Genomic DNA, 27,109 nt, shown 5'->3' with positions numbered 1-27,109 from the left:
CAAAGCCTGCAAAAGTATAATCTTTTTATGTTTAGCAATATCTACTAAATTGTAATGGGGTATATATCTATACATATTTCAGAACTATACCTCTGAAATAGAGACAAAGATACCACTAATTCTGTAGTGTTGTTCATCTAAAATGCATAAAAGAAATTTATCCTCTTCCTACTGAGGATGTGATCATGTTTTAGAACAGTTTCTTTTGTAGTATGCCTGATAGCTCTTCTAATTCCTTTCCACCTTGTCTTTCCTAGTACCTCTTTCCTTGAAATGTAACAGTTCAGATGTATGTAGAAATATGTCACCTATACCTTTGATTGAATTATATTTTTTGTATTGTTTATGAACTTGCTATGCATTTGCAATCATTATTAATAAATCAATGTGCTTCTGTCTTCTGTCACAAAGCTATGTATATATTCAAAAGAATTGTATGCAAAACAAGTTGCGTTTTAGAACTCATATCATTAATAATTATCAGTTTGCAGTATTGTTACAACATGTTTTGAGGGAAGCTTATTATAAAAGGAATAACAAGGCACTGCACGCTATCAAGAATAAGACAGTTCAGTTGATAACTGGTATAGGTGTTATAAATATGCCAGTCTGTACTATACTGTTTTATTAAGTCTGAAAAAGTCAAAGCTGATTTGAAATAATAATGTCTGACAGTCAGTGCTTTGAAGTTTTGCTGCTGCACTCTCACATTTAGGCTTTCTTTTATGTATGACTTTACCATAAAAAAACAAAAACACACACACGGCATGAATGCTTTTTCTTTTTTTTTTTTTTGTATCTGTATTTCAAAGAAAGTAATAAGAGGCTACTTCAGTGAATTAAAAGGAAAATTAAAAGGAACAACTCCCTAAAATCAGTGAAGATGGGTACAAGCCACTGTAAGGTTGTGTGAGTTATAGGTGGGGTTGGTACTTGTTGAGACTGTGAAAGTGAAATAAAAAACAAAACTGGTGAAAAATAAAGAAGAGGCAAGAGGCAAAAGTTATCCTTGATAGGAACAAGATGACTTTCATTCAGTCAGAAGAACTTGAGAGCTTGGCTGTAATAGCTAACACACTCGTTCTTCATCACCGGTCATGCAACAAAGAGCTGGATTCCATCCATTCCATGACTGATTGATTACCCAATGGACAAATGTTAATTCTTTTCATCGATGCTTTGTCATTGTGGAGAGATCCTTTTCACCTAACACCTAGGCTTTTTTTCTCTGGCTTTTCCCCCCCCCCCCCCGCTTATTTATCTTTTAACATCCTCTTCTTATTCACCTCTGCAAAACTGTCATGTCTAACAAGATTCTCACAGTACTTTAAACCCCTTTAGCCTACAATTAAAATTGCTAACCAAGTATGGAATAAACCCTGATATTAAATAACACTCAATATTTCATTTAGTCATCTCAGTGTAATTATACTTAACCTGTTTGCTGTCCTTGAAAGAAAATTTTTCCTAGTTCACAAGGAAAGAATATAAAGGATGAGAAGCTGTGTTAATATAATAAATTGCTCCATTGCAACTTCACGAGTTTGATCTTACATGTGTCAGTATAAAAAAATACGCTACTTTGTGCCATTTTGTGATATCATCATTAGCCCAGCTGTGGCTTATAAAATCAGTGAGATGAGCTAAAAATGCATAAATGGTAATTTCTTTCTTTGTTTCTTTTATTATTGTCTTTAACTAGAATACCCCTGAATTTTGAAAATGTCAGGATCCACAAGGTTTTGGAATGATTCTGAAGCAGAGACTCAGTGCAGGGAGAGTGATGCAGTGCAGATGTGAACTCTGGCTTCTTCAGCATTCAGTGCTGGATTCTGAGTTGTTTTGTTTTTATAATGAATCAAATCAGAAAATGAATCAATATGCATAAAGACATCTTACTCATGTCAGAAGATATCTTTGTAGATTTTATATGTATGTAAAAATTAATTTTCAGTAAAGAAGAGACAATCCCTTTCTGATTCACAAACCTTTTCAAAATGTGTATTTGTGAACACAGAATACAGAACTTGAAGGGAGACATGCCTTTCAAGTATAAGCCTTTATATGTAGTTTTGTGTCTAACGTGGAAGACCTCCAGAGAGCTTTAACACGTATCATTATTTTAAATTCTAAAATCTATGCAGATAAAATCTGCTAATTGAAAGATTTGCAGGAAGTGCTAAAGAGTTATTTCTACGATGTTATTAAAAAAAGTTTATTAAAAGTCCTATTGTGTGTTTTTGTAATCTTCCCAAGAACAAAATACAATAGTTTTAAATCATGTGGTCAGATCAGTTACAATAGAGTTTGAATGAGGTAGGGGTCTTTATAGAAATATTTCTTAAGGAATTTTTCAGTCATTTATAGAGATAAAAATTATAACTAGCAATGTGACTATGTTCAAAAATAAGGCACACACAAAGACCTGTTTTCTTTCCAGTTCTTTCTCAATCTGTCTTTAGAAATATGCTTCTTGCCCATACGTAAAGTAACAACACTACAGACGAATATGGGTGTTCATAGGAGAAGAGTAAGAGAAGAAATAAAACAAATGTTTCTGAAGAAAGCATTTTATCAACTGCTATAATAGTCTAATTGTTTCTTAAAAAGGAAAAAACTTAAATGCTTTTCCTTCTTTGCATGAATTGAGGAAAATATCTTGGTCACAAAGCAATAGAATACACGACCTATAACAGACATCAAAATAAAACTCTAAAGTTCTTTTTTTTTCAGGGATGAGGGGTCTGAAATTTTGGCAGGACAGAAACATAGAAACATCTTTTTAAACTAATGATGATATCACAAAAAAGGACAAATTATAATGTTCTACTGATAATTGATGGTTATTTCTTGAATCTTCTATTATCAGGCCAGAACTCATAAAAGTAATAAGTGCCTGTTATTGTTAAAAGTAAATTGTTATTATAGAACAAGTATTTTAACTCTGCCTATTGCAACTTACAGCTCCTTATTTTTGTCTCTTTCATGGAAAGATATAATTAGTAAATAAATTAGCTTTCCTACTGAAATATTACTTCAAAAACATTCACGAGCTGTGTTGTCTTTCCATGGAGGCTTGCACGGTGAAAATGTGTTGCAATTAAAACCTGATCTTTGATGTTTTGGTAGTTACAGTTTACATTGCTTTCAACTGGTTTTCAGGGTTGGTTGGTTTGTTTATTTGTTTATGGTGTTTGTTGTTGATTTATTTTTTGGGTGGTTTTTTTTGTTTTGTTTTGTTTCATTTTGCTCAAATGAATGTTGCTAATGTGAATTTTCAGGCTGAAAGTACTTGTACTCTAAAATGTAATTTGCCTTACGAACTTTTCATGTTTAAACTTCTCCCTGTGTCTTTAACTCCTCCTTTTGTGACCTTTTTGAATGTTTGTCCTCCCTCTGAATATTTTTAGAATTCTCTGAGGTGGAACAAAATGTTACCCATTGCATTGATGCAATCTGTGTTGCCATTCTTGATCTGAGATTTTTACTTTTGTTTTCACTTGTGAGAGTGCTTCTGATGGGAGTGCTGACATGAGAACTTGAGACAAGATTTGGCCTTCATCTGCCAGTAATTCAGCAGAAGATATGTCAGGCTGAATTCTGCCTTCTTGTACACTCAAGTGTTAATTTAATTCTTAAGTGACTAGAGTGGGATCAGTGCAAATGTTGGTAAAATTTCTAACTTTATTATTTATTTAGAGAGCATTGTGTAAATTGATTTCCTCTTAACACAAACAGCAGCTTACTATGAGAGCTTACTATAAGACTTTCTAACAAGCTAAGGTGTATGGCTGTTCCCAGTGTATGACCTAACAAACATCGTGCTCAGCACCACCCAGAATGATATGTGGTCTTGTAATGAAGGCTGTTTGCAAACATTTGTTTTAGAAGTAGAGTTTCATTTAAAGAATATTTTTGATATCTTGCTAAACTGTGCCTAAAGTTTTCCAAGGATCTTAGCAAAGATGTTATTGATAGGTGAATATAAATGAAAGTAAGTGCACGGTGCTTAATGGAGATTCTGGTATTACTAACTGGGAAGGGAAGTGTTCCGAATGTGTGTAATTTTTTCTTGATAATTGTTTATTAATCTGAATTGAGGTTCTTAAAGTCATAAAACTGGATCACAACATCTATCATAAGGATTCCCATGTTAAAAATCCCCTTTTGTAAGTTATCTGGAAGGCTATATATAATTTAGACTTCAGAGCCAATAAGTTTAATTTAGGAACTGGAAAAACCTTTAGACTTTATTGAAGTCTGTTATACTCAATATCAAATTTTCTAGCGGAACTGGGGATTGATAGTGTAAAACTTACGAAGGCCAATGTTCTACTTTCTCCTTAGAGTAATGACTTCAGTGACAGTTTTGCGTACAGAAGGCCTCCTGGTCTGGGGCAAAGATTTGAAATGTATAATAAACTTCAAATCATGAAAGCATATCTTCTTATGGTTGCATGTTGTTTATAGTGTACAGAGAAAATTTCTGATACTGTGAACATCCAGCATGTAGAATGCTTTTATGAATTCCAGGGAGACATTATATGAAAAACTTTCACATTGACATGGGTATAAAAATGGGTTTCAGATGTCACTGTGTGCCAAATTTCAAAAAAAAAAGCTTTAAATCTTCCTGTATAATTTCGAGTGTACAGTCATTCTCAAAAGAAAAAGACAGAATTTGTATATACATTGGCAGTCTGTGCATGTAAATTGGCAGTTAGCATGCATAAATCCTGAACGAAGTTTTTCTTTCAATTAGACCCTTGTTAAATCCATAGTAACTCCATTAACCTCGGTGGAATTACTTTGGATTTAAAATGCAGTTAAATGACAACTCTGTTTGGCTTCAAGTTCATTTCCCCTTGGTCAAACTAGAACAGAGGAAACAGTTTTAAAAAGAAAGTGTTTTCCTGATATGTGAGAATATATTTGATAATTATTTTCCTTTTTTTTTTTTTTTTTTTAACTTATAGATTCATCCTGCATGGAAAAGCTACTTTCTAAAGACTGGAAGGAGAAGATGGAAAAATTAAACACAACTGATCTCCTTGGAGAAATTAAAGGTAACTCACTAGATCAAATTTTAAATGTTTGCTTGTATTTAATAAAGGGATTCAGGATTATCTAAAGTTCAGAAAAACACGATAGAGAGAACAATGATAACTAGAAGGTGCTTTTCTCTTTCCATTCAGCCCATCCTGGTTTTTAATGTTTATCTTTGAGATTATGGATGTGTCTGCCAAATAAATAAATTAGAGAATGTCACAATCAGTAATAGACAGTATCAAGGATGTTATCAGAAACACCACGTTAGTTACATTAGTTCATTGACATTAGCTGCATATCACTGTGTGCAGAGGAAGAAGAAGGAAAATCTTGAAAACATGGAGTTACTAGTACTTGGTACTGTTTTTTATCAGTTGCATAAACTACATGTAGAAACTGCTTTCAGGTTATAAAAAGTGATAATTGTGCGATTGCTGTTCTAAATATTTGATTCAAAATTGATACAAAAGTAATATTTTTTTTATGTCCATGCTGTTTCTGTGGAGAAAGAGCAGCTCTGTATGAAATTCAGAACTTACTGAAATCAGTGCAACTTTGATTGCATATATAGAGAGCACTTTACAGTATTTCCAAGATTTGTGGAACCAGCAATCTAGTAAAAGTAGAATTCCCTTGACAGTTAAGTATTCCGTAGAAAACATGAAGTTTTATCATCACCCATCAACTCTTTCGTGGATTTTCTTAGTGAGAAGAAATTCAGTGTTCTTGATAAAGCAACAAGTTAAAAAGGTGATTTCTTATGCTATGAGATGGGGTCATAAGGAATTACAGCTATAAATATGTGCAAAAATAGAGAATTATGTGAATAATACTAATAAATATTTACTAGTGTAAAAAAAAGAAAAATAAGTAAAGATACTATTTGATGAAAATTTATGTTTAGAGCTTTACAGTTCCACCAGGGGAACTTGAGATAGTTCAATTTTTTTAGTATACAAATAGATGAGAGATTGGCCCTTTTCAGTAAGTAAGTTATAATTGGTTCCTTCAGCTGATTCAGGACCAAAATATGTTGGATTCTTCTGTTGGATTTTTTTGGTAGAATTATGACAATAAATATATATTAGGCAGGTAAGGATCCCTGTGGTAATGTCAGTGGCAGAAATATAGTATGCAATTTTACAGGAACATGTTAAAATTAACTGTAGTAAAATCCAGCAATATTATGTCTTGAAATCACATTCTATTTAAAGATGTATTGTCCCTTAATAGTGTGGAAAACATTGGATGTTAGTTTGTTCATTAATTGCACACTATAACTATAAATAGTAACTACTCGAACACTGTTAGTGAATCAAAATTAAAAGAGGTGGAATCTCTAACAATACAGAATAATGTTTTTCTGTATATCAGGAAAAGCTTTTTCATGAGCTTTCATATATTAAAAAATGTTTGGTTTTCTGAATTTATATTATTCCTATTTTCTTAGTATAGGAGGAATGGGTAGTACAGAGTGAATGGGTAGAGTTCTTGCTCCTAAACCTTTTCTCATCTGCTTACAAAGCATTCTGACTCAGATGTGAAAGAATTTCAAACCCATTCAAATACCTTTTCTAGGGATATAGACTGCTAGCTGCATAAAAAGGCTCACCAGATTTATGTGTTGACAATCATTCAGCTAGTTTTCGCAACTGCTTCCTGTGTCTTATCCCTAGAAATCTATCCTTAAGTGGTCTAAACGTCTGTAGTATTCTTTTCCACTACTAGCTGACTTGAGCAAGGCACAATACTGAATCTTTGCTACTGTAACTGCATTTAGCATTTTTCATGAACAGGCAAAAATACAGAAAAGCATACACAAACATGGAAGATAAATGATGATTGCTGTTATGTTGTGTTTTACAGTTAGACTATCCACACCTCTTAATAAAGATGTTGTTGTCATTTTATAGAACAAGAACACAAGGTGCAGAGGACATAGTGGGAATAGCAGTAGCTCTGAAGTAGGACTCCTTTCCTTTGGGCTTCCAAGCCGGTGGCCAAGCCACCGTCCCCAGGCGTGTTAGCTCCCAGCTGATAGAATCGCTATCAACCTAATACCCTGGTATTAACTCATATTAGCATTTGTGTGCCTTAAATCATCTCAGAAAGAGAAAAAAAAAACCCCAAACCCTGACAATCTAGCCCACAGCAGCATGAAAATCAGATTACAAGAAGGAAATAAAGCAAAGTGGGGGAACCAAAGAGAATTTTTAATCTGCCCAAGAATCATACTTAAAAAAAAAACCCTTTTCAGTCTTCAAGGTGGTAGTTTTCTGAATCATGAAATTCCTTTTCATAGTGCTGAATGAATTTCCAGTTAGGTAACTGGCAGGGCATGCTGAGGTCTGAAAGAACCACTTTTGAAAATGTGTCATCTTTGGGAGGGCAAATGCATTTTTCATTTATTTCCATGAGATTCTAAATAAATCTATTTAACTAGCTGATATCTTTGGCTTTTGTGCAGGCTTTCTGCTCATATTACTGAGAGCCTAACTTAAAGATATGAAGTGATGCGGTAAAAATAAATAAATGAGCTGATTAGGGAAATCTTGATTATAAAACCATGAGGTGTGGTCCTGTGAAGAACAGCTCTTTGCACTGACTGTTACTGGGAATTGTTTATTCTGAAGAGAAGGCGTTGTTCTTGCTAAGGATAACCTGAGCACATGCTCTTCCTCTGTGTCTGCACAACTACCACCCTCCCCCCTTCAGGGAAAGACTAGCATCTTGGTTGTGGGAAGGCAGTTCACTAAGAATCAGTGCCAGAAAGAGGATGAAAGCAGAAAAAAAAAGTACCACTGACACAAACTGTTTCTATTCATGTTTGGGAAGCACACAGATGAAAAGAAAAGATAATTGGCTGAGAGAAACAAATAAAAATGGTATTTTCTTGCTTTACCTTCTATATTTAGAACACAATAGTGTTAATCAAGATATAATTATAAACTATATCTATTAATTCAAACAATAGAGGCCAATACAAAAGTAACAGTGAATCATTTATTTTTTTCTCTAAGTGGGATTGTTCCTGCTCACAATTACTTTTGCATAGCATGCTTCATTTGTAAAACTGCTTTTTTTGAGTTTCTTTATTAGGGTTTCAGTTATTGATAATGATCCAGATTCTTCCTTGAATTCCAGCCAAACAAGCCATTGACTTCAGGGAGGTTGCATGAAACTCAGAGGAGCATTTGGCAGAATGCTTTGTAGCCAAATACCAGTGGTTAAATAAGTCTGCTTTTTCATTTGATATGTTTATAAATGAAACACACAGGTCAAATTTTCAAGGGTCTATGAAGCAGTTGAGCTGAGTTAAATGACCTGCTCACCTGGAAAAAACCCCACAGCTGCCTATGCAAATCATCTGATTGTATGCCATTTGCCAGTGTGTGCATGTAAATATGTTTATTTAAGGTATACAGGCAATTCATTAGGCTTTTGCAGTGTTGGGGTTTTTTTTGTGTGTGTGTAAAAATTAAGTTCAGGAAATACTTTTCATTCTAATTTTTGTTATCATTAATTTGAATAAACAAAGTTGTGCAGGACTCTGCTAAATTTCCAGATATTTGGCTGCACAGAGTTCTGTCCTCATCCCCCGTAGCTGCGTGGATTTCTGTTGCTTAGTAATCTAGTTTTCCTTCAGCGGCCACAGCTAGGCAGAGCAGCAGCATTTGTCACTGTACAGAGTCTGTTTTAAGTTTTCAGTTTCAGTTCCAAATATAAATCTTTGGAATAGCATAGTCTTGCATGCATCAAGCAGTTGTCCTACTGAAATAGCCCACAATGGTCTTTCTCAGCATGCAGGGTCTTTGAAGATCAAATAAGAAAGGTCAGTATTTAAGTAACTTAAGCAATGATGTTATCGTGAAAGGGTCAGTATTGGTCTAGCAGTCATACAGAAGAGTGATTCTTGGGTCACCAGCTACTGTGTTGCAGGTCAGTTCTCTGGCTTCATTGGTGGTGTTTACAACTGGAACTATCTGTATTTATAGGCATTCTGACTTGAATGTCACATGCTGTCTTCATACAGTGTCCTCTATTTTGAGAAGGATAGTGATTGATGTCGATAGCTTTATCCAATACAGAAGGCTGTTTGCATTATGTTTCCTGTGTTTATTCCTTCCCCTTTATATTTGCTACTTTATTAAAAGAGCCTAAAACTTTATTTCGTGTAACATGTACACATTTAATGCCTCAAAATATTTGGGTGGGTGGGAGGCAGCATGCCTATTTCCAAGGGAATGTTGAATTTAGTAAAATGAAGCAACTTTACCCACTTGATAGCCTCCTTGTAATATGGGCTATGAACAATACGGAAAATGATAATTTGTCCCTGGTGTTAGAACACAGGAGAGTTGGAAAGAAATGTTTCCTAGGAGCATTTCTTTGTGTGTGCATTAACAACTGGAAGAGAACAGTGAGGTACAACTGTTTGAATCTAGTAATTTAACACCATCCGTTTCTGGAATAGTCTTGGAGAGAGTTCTGCATGAATGAATCCTTGAGAAAGTTATGGTTTCTGTGATTTTACAGTGAATTAATTTTTTTCTTAAAATATGCATGATTTAGAAAACATTTTGAAATGCTTTTTTTTGCTGCCGTTTTATAAAATTTGTCTTCACAGACAGGCTTTTGGGTGTTTCTTAGTGCACTATATCAAACGTGAAGACCGTTTTGAGGAAAATAAATCTGATGTTTTCCTGTAGCCCTGACCAACGCTGCAGTCTAGATTTGCAGTAATTATTTCTCAGTATAATTGCTGAAATTTCTTTCTCATGAATTCTAAGGGTATATAACAGCCTGCCTTATAAATATGTATAAATAAATATATATAAGTCTTATATCACAGAAGCACTCAGAGGTTTTTAATTATGTCACTTTGTATGGCTATAGACATTTCAAAGCTCTCCTTTATGCTCTCTGTTATAAACATATTTTATTTCTTTTGAAGTCTGTGTGATATACATACTAGCAATTAAAAACCCAGCTCAGGCTTTGAGACACAAGGTCTTCTTAATTAAAACTCAAACAAAAGCTACAAGCAAAACCCCCACTATATGATTAAGGTCTAAAGTGTTATGATACATTAGAATCATTGTTAACTGGTAGTATTTAAAAAACCAATACACAGGAAAAAGGATCAACTGGTTCCAATTAGTGAAACCAATAAAAGCATCTAACAAAACATAACGAAACAACACAATCCAGAACCCCTATGCCCAAATCCTTAAGAAATTGGTCATGATTAGAAATATATCACAGGCTATAGAGGTTTCTCAAAATGTGTTTATTACCACAATCCAATGAAGTGATATGTTTAGCTTTATGTCGTAGTTCTCCAAATCATAGAGATATTTTTGTTTACTATTTCTCAAGTTGTTAGATTTTTGTGTAACGTGTTACAAAAGCTACATTTCCAGGTCTATCCTGACCTTCTAAATTAAGTGGCACCTTATTGAATATTTCATAAGTACTTACAACCGTTATTGTTTGCATACTCTTTATGGGATTTGCTTAAAGAAGGTAATGGATTCCAGAAAAAAGATATTTCGGTTAAACTTGCAGTGCCCCATTGTCTCTGTTTACTGTGATTAAGATATATATCTAGTTAGTTAGACTAATCACTAGTGTCAACTAGATTAAGCTACACGGTCCTCTCTCATCTTGACTTTTTTTTGATATGTGATACTTTTCTCCAGTTTCTGGGTTTAAATAGACATACCTCAAACTGTACAGTCAGAGGGTAGTTCTGTGGAAATAAATAGGACTACTCACTGTACATAGTGCTATTATATAAATTACGCATATGTAAGTCTTGGCAGGATTAAAGCTTTATTTAGTGCAAAAAAAAAAAGGAAACATTTTTGTCGCTCTGGTCTTTTGGTCAGAGGGAAGTATTTCAGTGGCTTCTAGCACAATCATGCATGCTTCTAATGTTAAAAGTTAATGACTATTACCGTTTCTAGTTCTCAGAGCTCCACAACTATATATTATGTTGTAATCAACCGTTCACATAAATCAGATTCTCCATATTGTTGAATAGATATTATAAATAATATCAACCAGGGTGCATGCAGTATATTTCCAGGATGCAATGACTTTGTTAGTTACTGCAGTCCCACATATCTGTTTTTACCTTAACACTATGTGTTTCTAAGCTTAAAAATTACAAGCTAAATATATGAACTCTGTACTACACTGAAATCTATGGAACCACAAACTTTTATGCTGCGTTCGGTGGATCTGTTATCCTAAAGAGTGTACTAAGAAATACTATGAATCTTATGAATATTATGAACCATTCATGAGAAAAACGAATAAGAGGAATAATGATGCTAATAATAAGGAACTTGAAACAGCAATACATTTATTGAGCACATTAGAAAAAACTACTTTCTGGAGTTTGATCCATTCTTCATTTGTACAAATAGTGACAAGAAAATGTACGGTATTAAAATGTGGGTTTTTTGAAATGCCGTTTAATTTTTTAGTAAATAAAGGATTGAATATAAAGTAAAAATTACAAGTAGATTTTCTTCACTTTTTCTTAGAAAATTAGTCATTTTCTTCTGTTGGTTCATTATTTTAGTATTGCAAATAAATTTAATTTTCATTACATCAGTAGTTGTTTAATAAATATAGAGTCATTAACTGTAGTTGAAAGGCTTCTGTGTTGAAGAATCTGTCACTGCTTAGAACTTAAGGCCTTCTTTTCTGACACTTGGATATCAGTGGCAATTTTCCTTTAACTCAAGTCCCATCTTAGTCATCAATTAAGTTTCTTACCTTTAGCAAGAAAGAACTTATACTGACCACAGATGTACAACTTCATAGGAAAAAGAAAGTGCATGTGTAGGAGTCTGCACTGCTAAACCAAGAGTGGAAGCTCCATTTTTGTTTCATCATACTTCAGTGCTTTTGGCTTTTTGTTGCCTTACACATATGAAGTCAAATTCTGACAAATTAATGAACGTAAGCATTTATCTCAAAATATACATACAGGCACACTGCTGGAAGGACTGAAATTTTCTGATGGATTTGGATTTTGTGGAAACCTGTAGACATACTGTATCAATCTTTTACAGGAGTTTCATATTAAGGAAATATTTACTTTAAGGTTTAGATGTGAAGAACATACCATCCTGTAATGTTTTATCTTTATGGATGCTGAACAACCTGGGGAAGGGTGTAAGGAAAGGGGAAAAGTACAGTAATATTTCTTCAATATACTCTTCTGGTTTCCCGCAAAATACGATTAACGCGCTTCTTGATGCAGAGGTGGTACATTTGCATTTAATGGCCCTTGATAGCATTGTCATCTACGAATGTGTCCAATCAGTTTTCAAAATCTTTAGTAGACAGCTGGGATGTCTGTGGGGATAAGCTCAGCAGTTAACAATATGCTGTATATTTGAACCTAATACCTTGTAGGTATCTCCTAGGTCTTGTATTGTAATGGACAAGGAATGGTTGTTTGTTGTTTATCTTCTTTGTTAAACTACATTCAGTTGTCTCTTCTCCAGGTTGAAAAGTAAAAAGATATTTATTTATTCAGTATGTAAAAGCTATTCTGCACTTTGGTCACTCTTATCATTCTTCTCTGCAGTTAATTTGGAAAGAAATCTTTTTGCACAAAATATCCCTGTACTGAGCAACATCAAACTTTTGCACAGATTAATGAGAACCTTTGTGGCAATCATTTTCTCCGCAGTTGATTTTAAACATACTTTCTGATTAGGGAGTGTGTCTGGAAGAGGGGTCTTCATGTGTGGATGTTGTGTGGTAATAAGAGCATCTTGATGATGTCAAAGATATCAGATGTTTTTCTCAAGAGATATGTAAAAATACCTTACTGGGAGCTTTATGAATTGTGCATCCAGCACTGGCTCAGAAACGTCATCTGTAAAAAATTAAGGGACATAGCATTAGTACTAAGGAAGAATTAAGTTCAAGCACATTTGGGAAAATCACATGCAAATGAACAGCAGGAACATAATGTGCAACCTGACACAGCCACTGCCTCAAAAGTGTAGGCTCAGGGAGGAATAGAAGAAGAAATATGAGAAGGGTTGTCCTTGTCCTTTGTAAACAAGTTGACCCTTTGGAAGAGGTTAACTGTCAGTATTTTTTTCAAGAGGTCTTGATTTGTCTAACTGTGTCACCTCACTTCAGATTTGATCAATGATATCTGGCAGTTTACCACCAAAGGGCATATCTAGCCAAATTGGGCTCATTTTCCTTGTTTTCACCTCCTTCTGCCAACATTAAAGTAATTTTAGTCTAATCAGGATCCCCTTGCTCCAATCAAGTCACTCACAATGCTGTCGTCTTACTTGGTGATTGAACTCGTCTCAATTCACTGTTTCCCTTCTATGTCTTCTCCAAATACTTATTTTGGATTAAAGTAAGTAATTTCTCTCTTTTCTACTCTCCACCACTTTTCTTTTTTTTTTGGGTTTTTTTTTTTTTTTTTTTTTTTGTTCTGGCATGATTTGCCAATAGAGAAAAAAAAATAAAAAAATAAATGAAATCTCATCAATTAATCATAGAATCATAGAATCACTCGGTTGGAAAAGACCTTTGAGGTCATCGACTCGAACCATACCTGTCCACTACTAAATCATATTCTTAAGCACTTCATCTACCCATCTTTTAAATGCATCCATCCAGTAAAGGATGGAGATTCTCCTTGGCCCTCCTTTTGTTGTTGATACATTTGTGGAAACATTTTTTATTATCTTTAACAGAAGATGTGCGCATATATATATAGACACACACACAAATATACAGATGTTAAAGCAAATTGAGAGGGCTGTATTCTGACATATTTGATAGGAAATTTGTCTGAACAAAGGAAACAGAAATAGAAATCTATTAAAGATGTTCAAGACCTGTTTGAATGAGGCTTAACTCAACCTAATTCAGTGGAAAGTATCCCTGCCCATGTCAGGGAGGTTGGAACTAGATGATTTTTAGGGTTCCTTCCAACTCAAACCATTCCATGATTCTGTGACATAGCCTGTCCTGATTCCATGAGTTCAGCATCAGCGCTCTGTTAATAAAACTAATGGATTTTTACCCAGGCAGCTTGATTGTAGAATTATAGAATCATAGAATAGTTAGGGTTGGAAGAGACCTTAAAGATCGTGTAGTTCCAAGCCCTCTGCCATGGGCAGGGACATCCCACTAGATCAGGCTGCCCAAGGCCCCATCCAAGGTGGCCTTGAACACTTCCAGGGATGGGGCATCCACAGCTTCCCTGGGCAACCTGTGCCAGTGTCTGACCACTCTCATGGTGAAGAAATTCTTCCTTATATCAAGACTAAATCTGCTCCTCTTCGGTTTATAACGGTGCTGGAGAGAGGCAGATTTAGGGTCAATATAAGGAAGATTTCTTGATCAGAAATGCCTCTTTGTCATTAGCTCTCACACAGAAATCTCATTATTTTTTTCCTTACTCTTTTTTCTTTAAATTGCTGTTAGTTTGACCCAAATATCCTAATGTTTACCTTGGTCTGTAATGGTATGAATTAACAAAGTTTGATATTAGTCATGTCATAAACGTTCTTTAAGTGTTATGCAAGCTTAAGCTAAGACCTGCTCAATAGCTGTTTAATATTTGTTTCCCCTTGGATAGCAGTAATGAGAGGCTAACACACTCATATTGGGAATGAATCCTCACATCTATTAAGATTTGTTTGAATAGGTTTCCATCACAACAGGTGCACAATTATTTTATGAGTAAAATATTATCAGCCTTCCAAATTAGCCAGGGCAAAATGCAAGTTGTCTGATTAAATAATCAAACCAATACTTAAAATGCACTTGATTTCCATGGGAATTTTAAGATGCTAAGTCCCGGTCTATCAGTGAAACTCTGATTGTTTGTAACATGCAAGTAGCAGCTTGTAGAGTATCCTGTTTGGTGTGTTTTACATAATTCATCCTACATTATACAAGACAAAACTGCTAAAAAAGCATGTAATAATAGGTTTTACTCTTAGTCAAACAATTTTAATCTACCAATGAAGGTACTATACTGTGCATTAAAATCAGAAAAAAGTAGGTCTCTAATGCAAAATAGTTTTAGAGTGTTCTGCATTAAATTATGAGGTACATCAGTTTAGAAATACAAAACCCCGTGCTTTTTTTAAAATAATTTAGTTTATGAAGGAGGAGGAAATAAAGGAAAACCCTCTGAATCGGTGCAACTTGCAGTGTGGAGATCACATATGTCAGTAGTTATTGAATAGCTCCATAAACACAATGAGTAAGAAACCCAAGAAATGAGCAAAATCTGAAACAGTATGTTCACCATGAATGGAAAACTTAGCAATGCATCTGTCAGATACAGATTATGTACAGGTAACTGTTTGGTTTCTTATCTGAATCCGTTTGTCAATCAAGGCATGTTATGAATCAGGAGATGGGATCTCAAATCCAAGCCACAAAGACAGGGACAGCATCTGGAGGAGCTCCAAGCCACAAAAATTAGGGAAGAAGCACCAGGGGGAACAAAAACTGTAAATACTTGCATGGAGTCTGCATCTCTTTACACTGAATTTAAATAATTGTGTTGATACATCAGTAATAGTAGTTGTTGATAAAAATTATAATCCTTATTTTGGGCAGCAATATGTTTTACTAAATGTGAAATTAAATGCAATTTGTATTAATTATGGATAATATGCAAGTATGTAAGTGGTTGACATTTCTGACATTTTTAAACATACTGTCTTATGTGAAGATAGATCTTCTGCATTTATTTTGACTTTGAAATACTGTAGATTGATATATGACCCCTAACGTGTTCTGTTGAAATAAGGTCATAATTCTAACACCTAAGATCAGAAAATTATTTATAGACAAGATACACCATACTTTGAAATTTAGTTTTGGGATTTGATAGTTGATGTAGCTGTTTACTAGACAATTGAAGTTCTCTCTGGAAGCTAGAATATAGTGTTATTACAGATACTAAAACAAAATCTACTGTTAAAATGCGGATGGTGTACTCATAGAATCATGGAATCATGGAACAGTTAGGGTTGGAAAGGACCTTAAAGATCATTTAGTTTCAACCCCCGTGCCATGGGCAGGGACATCCCCCTAGATCAGGCTGCCCAAAGCCCCATCCAACCTGGCCTTGAACACCTCCAGGGATGGGGCATCCACAACCTCCCTGGGCAACCTGTTCCAGTGCCTCATCACTCTCATGGTGAAGAAATTCTTCCTAATGTCTAGTCTAAATCTGCCCCTCTCCAGTTTGTACCCATAGACAAATTGATAGATTTCAAAAGTCAGTGTAGCATATACAGACATTTTATGTAGGTTTGTACAATTTAATTTTTTTTCTAAATGTGGGAAAGTTTACTGAGACTCCAAGTTTTGATTGGTAACATTGAAGGAATAGAAACAAAGATTTATTGAGTATGGTAAAGAAAATGAAATGGGCGTAAGTGTTTTGTGTTTTGTTTTCTCAGATTCATTAAGAATCATAGCGTTCCTTTTAACTTGCAACAGAAAGGACTTCTTTTTACCTTTGCTGCTTTACTCTGGTGCCTGAATTTATTTGCCTATGTATTGCTGAGATTATGCAACAGTCACAGGATGATTGTGGATATTCTTTTAGGGTATACAGTGAATAGAATCATAGAACCGTATGATGGTTTGGGTTGGAAGGGATCTCTATAAGTCATCTAGTCCAACACCCCTGCAGTAAGGAGGGACATCTTCAACTAGATCAGGTTGCTCAGCAGGTTCCTACCTCAGGATATAGTCATGAATTAGTTAACCCTTTTCTTAATTATTTTGTTGTTGTTTTCTTCATCTCCCAGGGGTCTTATAGTTTAATTTTTTGTGTCTCAGACTTTGGCCAGAGAGGAAGTTGTCCACTTCTGAGATGTAAGGATTTTTCAAAAAAGAAATACTTTAGCTTATCAGGTTACGGTCTGCCACTTTTCAAGATAAGAGTGATTGACAAAGGCACTTTGGGTCTCTCTGCATACTCTCAGAACTGGCTGTGAGCAGGCTGTAGTGAGAATTCTCTGTCTGCTGACCTGGAAAAAACAAAGTCAGTCTCCACACACAACTAAAGTTTAGTTAACTTAATAGATAAGCAAGTCTCTTGTCTCGCTTTGCCTTTTCCTATTCCCTTCCATGTGTATTGTTCTAACAAAGACTGAGCAAATCACTTTTCTGAATTATAGTTACAAGTACTAAGAATGTTTATGGTGATAGTCAGCAAATCATCTGTGACAATATAGGTGTTAATTGCACGTCAGTGGAATCTGCTATAAGAAATTTATATTATGACATCTATGACTGTGTAAAATGTTCGAATGCATTAAACACAAAGGAATTAATATAAAGTTCAGGTTTAGAAATGAGAGAAAACTGAAGAGTCAGGTAACGAAAACGTCAAATGTTGTTTAACTCCTTCACAAAAGAGAGAAGTCTTCTTTGCTATAGGCCCACTCCAACACTTGGAGAATCATCTGTAAAAGGAGAACACTGTTCTTCACTGATCAAAATCAGATCCCAAAGACCAGCTGGCATCACAAATGCCAGGGTTGAGACTCTTACTACTATCTCAAATGGTAACACTTACAGACTCAGTTTCTGTGATGGTCCTTAACAGTCTCTGGGGCACGAGTATTTTTTTTTAAATAAAAGTGGTGTGCTGGTTTTTATTGGAATTCTGAAAGTTTGTTTTCTGTTCATGAACTCAAGATGTGTGATATTTGTTTCATGTTCTTGACTGACAGCTAGAAGATAGGAAATGGTCAAATGATACTGTGAGAATTAGAAGTTTAGATGGTGAACTAGGTACTACTTTTGCTATGCACACCTATTCAGGCTTTTACAGTAGTGCTCTTTTTTTTTGTTAGCGTTAACTATGTCATAGCAGGCAATACTAAGTATTTGAGCTACTATATTTTTTTTTTTTGGCATAGGAAAGTAAATGTGAATGAGTGTTTATGAGCATTGCCTTATAAATGCAATTTCTCTAAAGTCTTTACATGTCACATTAGCATTTATTCATCCTCTTCTGTGAGCTGGTCTGATATGGACTTTTTGTCTGTATATGTTAAGTCCATGATATAATTGAAAGCTTACTGCAAGCCGAGTTTTGCTGCAAGCTGCTGGAGTTCCCTAAACGCAGAATATCTAATATACAGAGAAACAGAAAAATCTCATCTTTGCTATTGCATATCAAGCCTATAATAGAAGAGCTCCAAGGAGGAGTTTGGAAATTTGTAATTGAATGCTGTCCTTGATACTTTGAAGTTACTAAAGTGCTGCTGGGTTCTAGAAAGTGTTATCTAAATACCCCATGTCCTTCAGCAGTTCTTCAACAGTATTTCCACTTATGACTGTGTTTATGTTGATACCCTGAAACTGCAAGGATAACTTGATGTATTGATGGTTAGAATTTAGATGTTAGAAGTTAGCTGTAAGAGTGCATTTGAAAACCTTTTTTGTGTTTATTACCTATGTGAAATTCTAAGTGAGGAGCTGAAGGTTTTGTCCTAAGCATGTCAGCCCTAAGCCTGTGTACATACACCTTCATTCAGATCCATGTTCTCATGTCCATTAGCTGGTGTTGCATATCACTAAAGTAAATGGAAGTATTAGGTTAAGGAGAGACAGTTGACTGACCAATATATGTATGAATTTCCGAGCAGGGAAAACAATAAAAAAAAATCATCAAATACTGTGTCTGAAGGGCTAAAGTTGCTACCCAAAAATTCAGAGTAAAAGTGGAAAGGAAACCTTTGGTATAAAGAGGAAAATGCGGCCAAACATCTGTTTGGCTCCAACAGTAACAAGGAAGAACAGGAAAAGCATATACTTTCATGGTAACATTATCCCAGCCTTTGACTATTTTAAGCTCCAGAGAATTCCTGATCCTGTTGGGGTTTGTTTATTTTGTATCAGTCAACTAGATTTCTCTTTCCCCTTCCGAATACTTGTTCAGTCTTCTCTTCCTAGAAAAAACTCAGAAACCACAGCATCTTTTGGGAAGATATTCCATGGCTCTAGTGTCTACTGTGCAATGAACCACCTCAGATGAAAATGAATTGAAAACTTTTAAGGTGGTGTTACGTGATCCAGACACATCTATTTCATTTTTTGAAAGAGTGTAAGATTTCCTCTGAGTCAGCGGGTGTTATATGCTTAAGGTATTTTTAAAAGCATGACCATAGATCTACCTGCAATAGTAGGAGCTCTAAATCCCCTAAAAATCCTGCCCCAAGGACATCTAAATCTAAGAAACTCCTTGGGAAAATACTCCAGATCTTTACAGGCGGGCAGGTTTTAAAATTTGCTGTATATTTAAAATTCATAGAGAGGCAATGACCATAAAATACATTGCTTAAGTGCAAAATTATTTTGCAATCGCAATTAGCCTTCATCTTAATTGGCAATATCTCAGCATCACAGTTACATGGACTTAACTTCTGAGAAACATCAGAAACATTGCATCAAGTTGCAGTAGGTATGTTGTTTCAGACATAGCTCATTTTGTTAATAGGACACTTAAGAGGAAGATAATTAACTTTCAAAACCAATTGAGAGTAGTCTCAGTAGAAATCTGTTTTCCCTGCTCCTACTTCTCCATTTGTCTTTTTAGTTTTAGTGTCTTGTTATGAAGGAAAAATAATCATGAAATTGCAGTCATTGTAGAAATAAAGCCATGAAAATGCAACTTGGGGAGTGTTTTATTGTCTTAAGGAGAGAGGAATAATTAGGGGATCCTGATTTCTTAAATATGCAAGGTCCTACACAAAAACACCAGAGAGTAACCCTATGGCTCAGGAGGCAGGAGTGGGAGGGGAGAAACAAAGAGATGGGTATAGAACATATTCTAACCTGTCACAGTGAGATAAGCACTCAGTATGAGTGGATGCATCTTCAGATATAGAGATTTTCTTACCCTTGGTTGGAAAATGTCAGTGTGCACCAACCCACCACCCTTTATCTATGAAGCAGTTTTTAGCTAAGAACAGCATCACTGTGCTTGAGCACCCAAAACTGTTCTTCAGACCTGGGTCCCTCTTCCTAAAGATCAAGTCAGTGCTCAAGGAACCCATTTTTTGTTGGTAGAAGATGTGAAAGCAAAAAACGATGGGGATCCCCAGCAGCCTTTCAGAAACTGATCTGCAGAAATATTGACAGCATTGTGTGCAGCTGTGTGTCAACTCGGAAGGGAATTATTTTGAAGGTGATAATAGTTGATTTTATTAATTCTTTAAATAAAAAGAGTTACATGCACAGTCTCTGTTTTTTTGTTTTCTGTCAGACCTTGTATTCTAGGTCTATTTATACTATGTTGAATTAGAGTGCTGTAACTGTAGAATTCAAAATCTTGTCGTGTGTTTCCTACATGCTTTTAGTGCTTAAAGAATTATTCTGAATTATCTTTAGATTGTGCTTAAAGTTGTGCCTAAGTTCAAGCATTTGAATATTAAATTATACTGTCTTTTCAATAGGCAGTGTTTATGTTTTCATTCCGACTGATCCTGTTTGAATGGTAAAACAGATATATAAGCACAAAAAAATAGAATAACACTCTCTGGTTTGAGACTGTGAAGAATTTCATTGCTAGTGATTCTGCAGCAAAAGGCTGTGCTAAGTGTTTTGGTTTGTGATCCACTAGGTATACAAATAAATTGAATAAAGAAAATTTCCAACTGTACTTTTTGTTGCTTCTAGGGAACATCTGGCTAAACATACTCATGCTTGTGGTTAGAGTATAATTATACCAGAACAATCTTAGAATATGTGTGGAACTTCAGTCTGCAAATGTAGGCCACCTTCTTTGTGCTCTGGTTAATGTGATTTAGGAGGTATTTCTTCAGCTAGAAAACTTCACTGATAATTTTGTAGCATATTTCATAGGAGCTCAACAAGCTTGTCATAGAATTCTAATTTGTTCTGGAATGAGTTGTACTTATTTATAACATAAACCTTGAGGGAACAACAAGCATAGCTTACTTATTTGGGTTTTGTTTCTCATACCCATACAGTGAGGTTGTGGTTATTTCCAAAGGCATAAGATAATTCATATTTGTAGCATTAATATGCTCTGCTGAATTGGTTTTGCAGATTACTTGGTTGTGTATAGCAGATAAGTAGCACTATCAATTTATAACTCTTTGATTATGAAAAAAATTAAAATAATATTCAGATTTAGAAGCCTGAAGCTGCCAATTTTGACCACCTAATGCCATTATTTATGAACATGTCAATGGACCCATTTCAGAGCCCATTGAAGTAAGTGTAAATCGTTCAACTGACTTCTGTGGGCACATACTAAATGTATAAAATGTTTTTGCTTTTCCATACATATCAAAGGATTTTGACGAAATTGTCTCTTCTCAGATGAAGTAGGAAGTTTCTTTTCAGCTTCCATGATAGACAGGCTATGCTAATGTCCTTGTTTTGCAATAAACTTTGCTTCTTCATTACTTATCACCAGAGGCAATAAAAATCTTCAGAGGCAAATATAAGTTTTTCATTTATATACTTGTTTGTATTTGTAAGACATGAAAGATGAACATGTAATTAAGATCAAAATTAAAATTTATACTTAAAGTATATAAATCTTGCAGTACTAATACTCCTCATATTTATATTTAGACATTTCTGACTGCTGTAGCTAATAACTACTAACTAAAGACTCATGGAAGTAACTTATTTAGCAAGATATAAAAAGTAACTGCAAAACATCATAAGTCAGAGTACATTTCATAGGGGCACATCTTCTCTCCTGTGTATCTGGTGCATTCTGGATGAAGCAGAAGAAATGCATTTGGGTTACAATTTCAAGTATAGGAGGAGAGACAAGATCACTAGAGTGTTTTGGAGTGGGATACTTGGTGTTAGCTTTAAGGCAAAGGAAGTCTGATAATTGACTCCTAATACATAAATAAATTGCCTTTTCATAAAAAAAAGCTGGAATGGCACCTATGGAAAGGCTCTCTTTTCTTCTTGCATCCATAGAGAAAAGTACTAATTCCTGTCCTTGTTCTCCTAGACCTTCCTAGTACAAAGATGCCCAGGATTAAAAGAAGGCACCACATAGTCCTCTTTAAAACTAGATTAGTCTCACAGGAAGATAGAACGATGACATTTTTTCACTTGATATGTACATGACCAGCTGCAGGAGTATGCATAAAGTCTGTACAGACTTCAGCTGTCACCTTTTCTTACCGTCACCCCACAAATGTATTTATAGACATTGCAAAGTATTCTTCAGTATTTAAGAAGAAGAGTCATGTTGTTTCTGTAAATACTTTGATAAAAAGCAGAAAAAAATTAAAAACCTCCTTGTCTGTAACTTACTTTTTAAAATGGAAAAATTCATTAAAACATATGAATCTTTTTCATCTTTTATTATTGAACGATAGTTGAGACAATGTGAGAAGAGTGAAAACAAGCAAAAGCTTCTTTTTCACCATGAACTTTTTTTGTGAAAGACAAATACCAGATAATGGAATCACAAGTTACCAAAATTCCTGTTGTATAGGGAAATCGGTGTAATCTAATTCATACGTGTTGACAATGAATGAGATACTTGAACCCACTTCCTCTAAACTCAGCTTCCTCCCAGTCATTTTTATGCATGAAAACATACAATTCTCTTTCCAGAATAAAATTAGATAGAGCAGATATTCTGTTTGTGCCTGTGATTGAAGGTATAAGTTTTAATTGGAGAGTTCTTCCTTCAAAACAAGTAGTTTTTTGCACTTGCACCTCAACAGGAAGAAATACTATCTATAATACTGTCTCTGGCTGTATATAAGCAAAACAAAATATCATTTCACAACTGAAAAAGGAAGCTACAAAATGATGTCTTACACCTTTTACTGCAATGTTTTATATGAATATTAGAGAAGGCGTGGCATTCATATGTGTCTGTCCATTCCTCTTTATCAAAGTATGGGGGCAGAAATTCATCTAATGGATTAATCTAATGAACTAAAATATTTCTCCTGTTTTCTGGAAATTAATCTGAAACATTTCTTAACTAAATTAAGATATAGTGACACTACTAGTGCAGCAGAGCTCACTTCAGTAAATTTTATGAGTCAGAATTACCCAGAAAGGAGAATAATGTTTAGGGCAGAATGCTGTTGTTTTGGAATCCCTCTGAAACAAGTGTGAAAGGTGGGGCAATGTAAGCACCTCATTCTCAGTTTCACATTGAGCTATAAGCTGCTCATGGAGAGAGGTAAAAAATTAATGAGAAAGTGCATTTAAAATTTCTGTAGTTTTGTACATCAAATGATGCTGTTCTAAATGTATATGTATATGTATATGCTCTGTAGGCTTCTTTACTAACATTTCTACATACCTAATATAGTGAGTTTTGTAGAAACTGATATATAGAATGTCATTAAATTGTTATTCTGTAATGTTCAGTGATAAGATATTTTGCACTCCTATTTAACATGTCTGCCAAATTCAGCCAAAGCTGATGAAAGAATCCATGTTTTGAGTCAGATTCGGAGATAAAATAACAGGGAAGGTGAACAACTGGCTTCACTTACTATTTATAGGAACATAGGGATCAGTTCTCATAATATTGGAAATAAAGGATACTTCTACCGAAGTTTCTGGTTCTACATGTACATGTAAATAAAAGAGAATCAGGCCTGCTGAGTCATTAATTCCAGTGTAAATGAAAAGCTACAAGAACTGCAAACATCATTGTTGTTGAAGGATTTGGTTTTTCTAATATTTGTTGCTTGTGTCCAGTCTTCAGAAGGAAAAACATCGGTTATCTATCTCCATTTCCCTAGGATTCTTCTCTTGTTTTGTTATGTGAGAATTTAAAGCATTATAGGACTATTGGATTAGAGTTAGTTATACAGTCTTTTAAATGAGAACTGTTACAGGATTTTGCTTTCAAACCTTTTTTAATGATTTTCTCATCTCCTTGAGGAAGACAGAATATTGGCCTGCTATTGGTGTTTTTTGTTCTTAATGTGTGTTCTTTGATAGGGAAAGGTGAACCAATCTTGTGCCACTTTTAACTTAAGATATTAACATCCACCAAAAAAATCTGATAAACATGATCTCTGTGTGGAACTTTGCACAGAGAAGGTTCCTGAAAGTTTATTCCTACTGTGATGTGTAAGTATTTCTGCTATCCTTTTTAATACAGTTTCTATCATTTCAGTATAGTTTTTCTACAGAAGAGGAACTGTTGTGCAATTAAATAATGGCTAGATTTTCTTTTTTTCTCCCCCCCCCCCCTTTATCAAGTCCTTTAACTTCCAGTACCTCCTTTATCCTTTGTTTTATAATTTTTTAATGTATATTCTTTCTCTTATATGGCCCACAAATACAGTTTGGAATCTTTATTGTTACTATCCTTGGAATAACATCCCTCTCCTCTCCCCCTCCCTGATGTGGGCAAGTACTCTCATCTGTGTTTAAATGGGAAAAAATGAAACTGAAGGTCAGGATATTTTTTCAGCTGTCTCAAGTTCTGAGTGAGTACTTTAAATGGACAGACCATCTTTACTCCTCTCTTGTTTGTATTTTTTTTTTTTTTTACTTTAAAAGCACTCGAATTGAGCCTTACAGTCAATAATAATATTAATAATACAAATTTTGCTCTCTGTATAACGCCACCGTGTTTATTTTATTTTAGTGTGCTATGCCCTGGGCTACACTCTTCTCAGTTAACAGAATAAAACTATTCATTTTTCTTTTCTCTTTACATCATATTTTGGTGTTTGTATCACCGTACAGATTACTCACAGCCTGTGGCCTTTGCTGTATCATTATGTTCTAATTCAGCAAGAAATGTTGGCTGTGAGTTTTTAGTTGCAATGTATAATACGTATTTCTCTGTTTATATCCATTATTATCACATTTTTACCCCACTGAGTCTGAACAGCTTGTATTGAGTATTTATTATGCATTTCTAAGCCCACTGAAAGCACTAAAGCACTCATAACTAAATCTCTACTTGCTGAAAAATCCTAGGAGTAATTTGTTCAAAAAATCGTTGTCGTCTTTCTTCCACATGCACATGCATGAATTAATGCTTAATATGTACTTCTAGTATTATTTGGAATGCAAGGTGACAAATTCTTATGGAAAGAAACTGGCTAAAATATTTTCTTTATTTTTTAAATTTTTTTTTTAAATAGCATACAATGCTAAAGTAGAATTGTATATAGGAGATAATAACAAAATCTCTAAACATAGTTCAAGTTCTCCAAGGCTTATGTGAGATAAATGAGTTCTCTTCATGTCTGTTAAAGAAAGTAAGGCATCCAAGATATTTGTTGGAACTCTGCTTTTTGCCGAGCTCCAGTTTGAAGGAGGGGGAGGTTGAAGTTCTGGCTAATATCACATTCTTTCCTGCATTCCTGACGTGGGTTACAATTTAGGACTCAACCGTGGTTCTCTAAAAATGGGGCAGCATATCATTGTACTACTCCATGAGCTGACCAGTCACTTATCAGTCCAATCCTTTGCCTAGCAGATTACTTTGACAGTTTTGGAGCTCTTTGGTAGTAACTTGTGAGCAGTTTATTTTGATACGGTTGCTGCAGTGTCTTTCTTTTGAATGCATCAGTTTATTTTGATTAGAACTGTTGTGAAAAACAGTCAAGAAAACCTCTGAATATAAGATATTTCTTAGGAAACACTTGAGAACTGCTAAAATACAATGCAAGAACAAAAAAGTCCAGCAAACACATGAAATCAAAACAATGATATGTTAAAGGCCAAAAGAAACATTGCCTCAGAAGGCGTGGTTATTTGCAGGAGTGAAGCTAAGGTACAACCATTTGCTGGGGAATTCTGAGGCAGGCAATCCAGCTTATTTGTCATCAAGTGATGGCAAATCTTTAGTGGAAATGTTTATTGGGATTGCTATATGCATTGCTGTGATTTATTTGTTCCTAACGCAGAAGAAACTGTTCTGTGATTTGTGAAGTCTGAAGAAGGGATAAATCCTTCATATTCTTGTGAGAAGGGAAAAAACAACTGACACGTCAAACACTAAGTGATCAAATAGGCTACCTGAACACTCAGAGGTGCAATGATAAAGTGCGAATTTGCAAGAGCAGTTGGGCTCAGGGACTCCTGTCTCTATCCTAGCTAATGTTAGTGAGAGATCTGGACATGGATTGCTCTTCTGCATGTGTATGGTCTTCTCTGGTTAGACAAGACATATGCGTGGACTGGATAAAAGCTTTGGTGTGATCCAAACTAAGTGGCAGTGGGTGCAGGACCCTGATGTTTGCTGTGAGAGATGCTAACAGCTCAGTTTGCAGAGAAAGAGAGGTGGCTGTGGAGATGAAGGTACTGCTAGCCCTGCAGTCCTGGGTCCCTGCCCTCTCTCTCACCCATTCTTGGGCATACTGACATGGGGAGGTGAAGGATCATCATGACCTCACTGAGGTAATTTCATTTTCACTTTGCAATTTTATGGCTAGTCTAGATGGTCTGGCCTATGATGAGTTCAGGATTGTATTAAAACTCTCCTGTTCTGTATTAGTTTCAAATTGCTCCTGCCTAAGAAATGGCTTAAGTATCTGGGGTTTAATATATGTGAAACTGGCAAGAATCCTGCAGACTGTCAGGAAAGCACTTTCATCCTTATAAACATAGCTAATAAGCCATTTTTTTGTTTTTCTAAATCTGACAAATGGATTTTGCTCTGCAGAATGTCTTCAGTAGCTCCTAATATTAATCCGCATTACTGCTTATACACATAAGATATTAATTTTTCCTTGCTCAAAGCTTAAAAAATAGAATAATCTTGAGATACAGGGAGGGAGGGGATGTCATACCTTCACAAGACAAGCTGTCTGCTGTGTTTTGCATGCTGGACATGTTTGCTGTGCTGCCTTCTGCACTGGGATGCTACAAAGCACAATGGAAGCATTTATAAAACTTTTTATTAACTAAGGACTGGACAGTAGCATATGGGAACATCAACAATTGTTAACTGATCATGAAATAAAGAAATTCCAGCATTCTAGTGTTATAAAAAGAAGGGGGGGAAAAAGTCATTCAGAAC

General features: G+C 35.0%; 1 protein-coding gene across 18 annotated transcripts in view; it reads left to right on the top strand.

The window, feature by feature from the left end:
• SOX6 (SRY-box transcription factor 6) overlaps positions 1–27,109 on the top strand; it is a 367,281-nt gene that overhangs the window by 192,738 nt on the left and 147,434 nt on the right. For all 18 annotated transcript variants that reach the window (XM_054067010.1, XM_054067011.1, XM_054067004.1 and 15 more), the window contains one exon: positions 4,977–5,066. In XM_054067010.1, the coding sequence (XP_053922985.1) occupies positions 4,977–5,066 (90 nt within the window). The remainder of the gene's footprint in view (positions 1–4,976; positions 5,067–27,109) is intronic.

The sequence above is a fragment of the Cuculus canorus genome, chromosome 5 (genome assembly GCF_017976375.1).
Source record: "Cuculus canorus isolate bCucCan1 chromosome 5, bCucCan1.pri, whole genome shotgun sequence".
Taxonomy (NCBI): domain Eukaryota; kingdom Metazoa; phylum Chordata; class Aves; order Cuculiformes; family Cuculidae; genus Cuculus; species Cuculus canorus.
The sequence above is the reverse complement of the archived record's forward strand: the minus strand, read 5'-3'. Positions and strand labels throughout refer to the sequence as shown.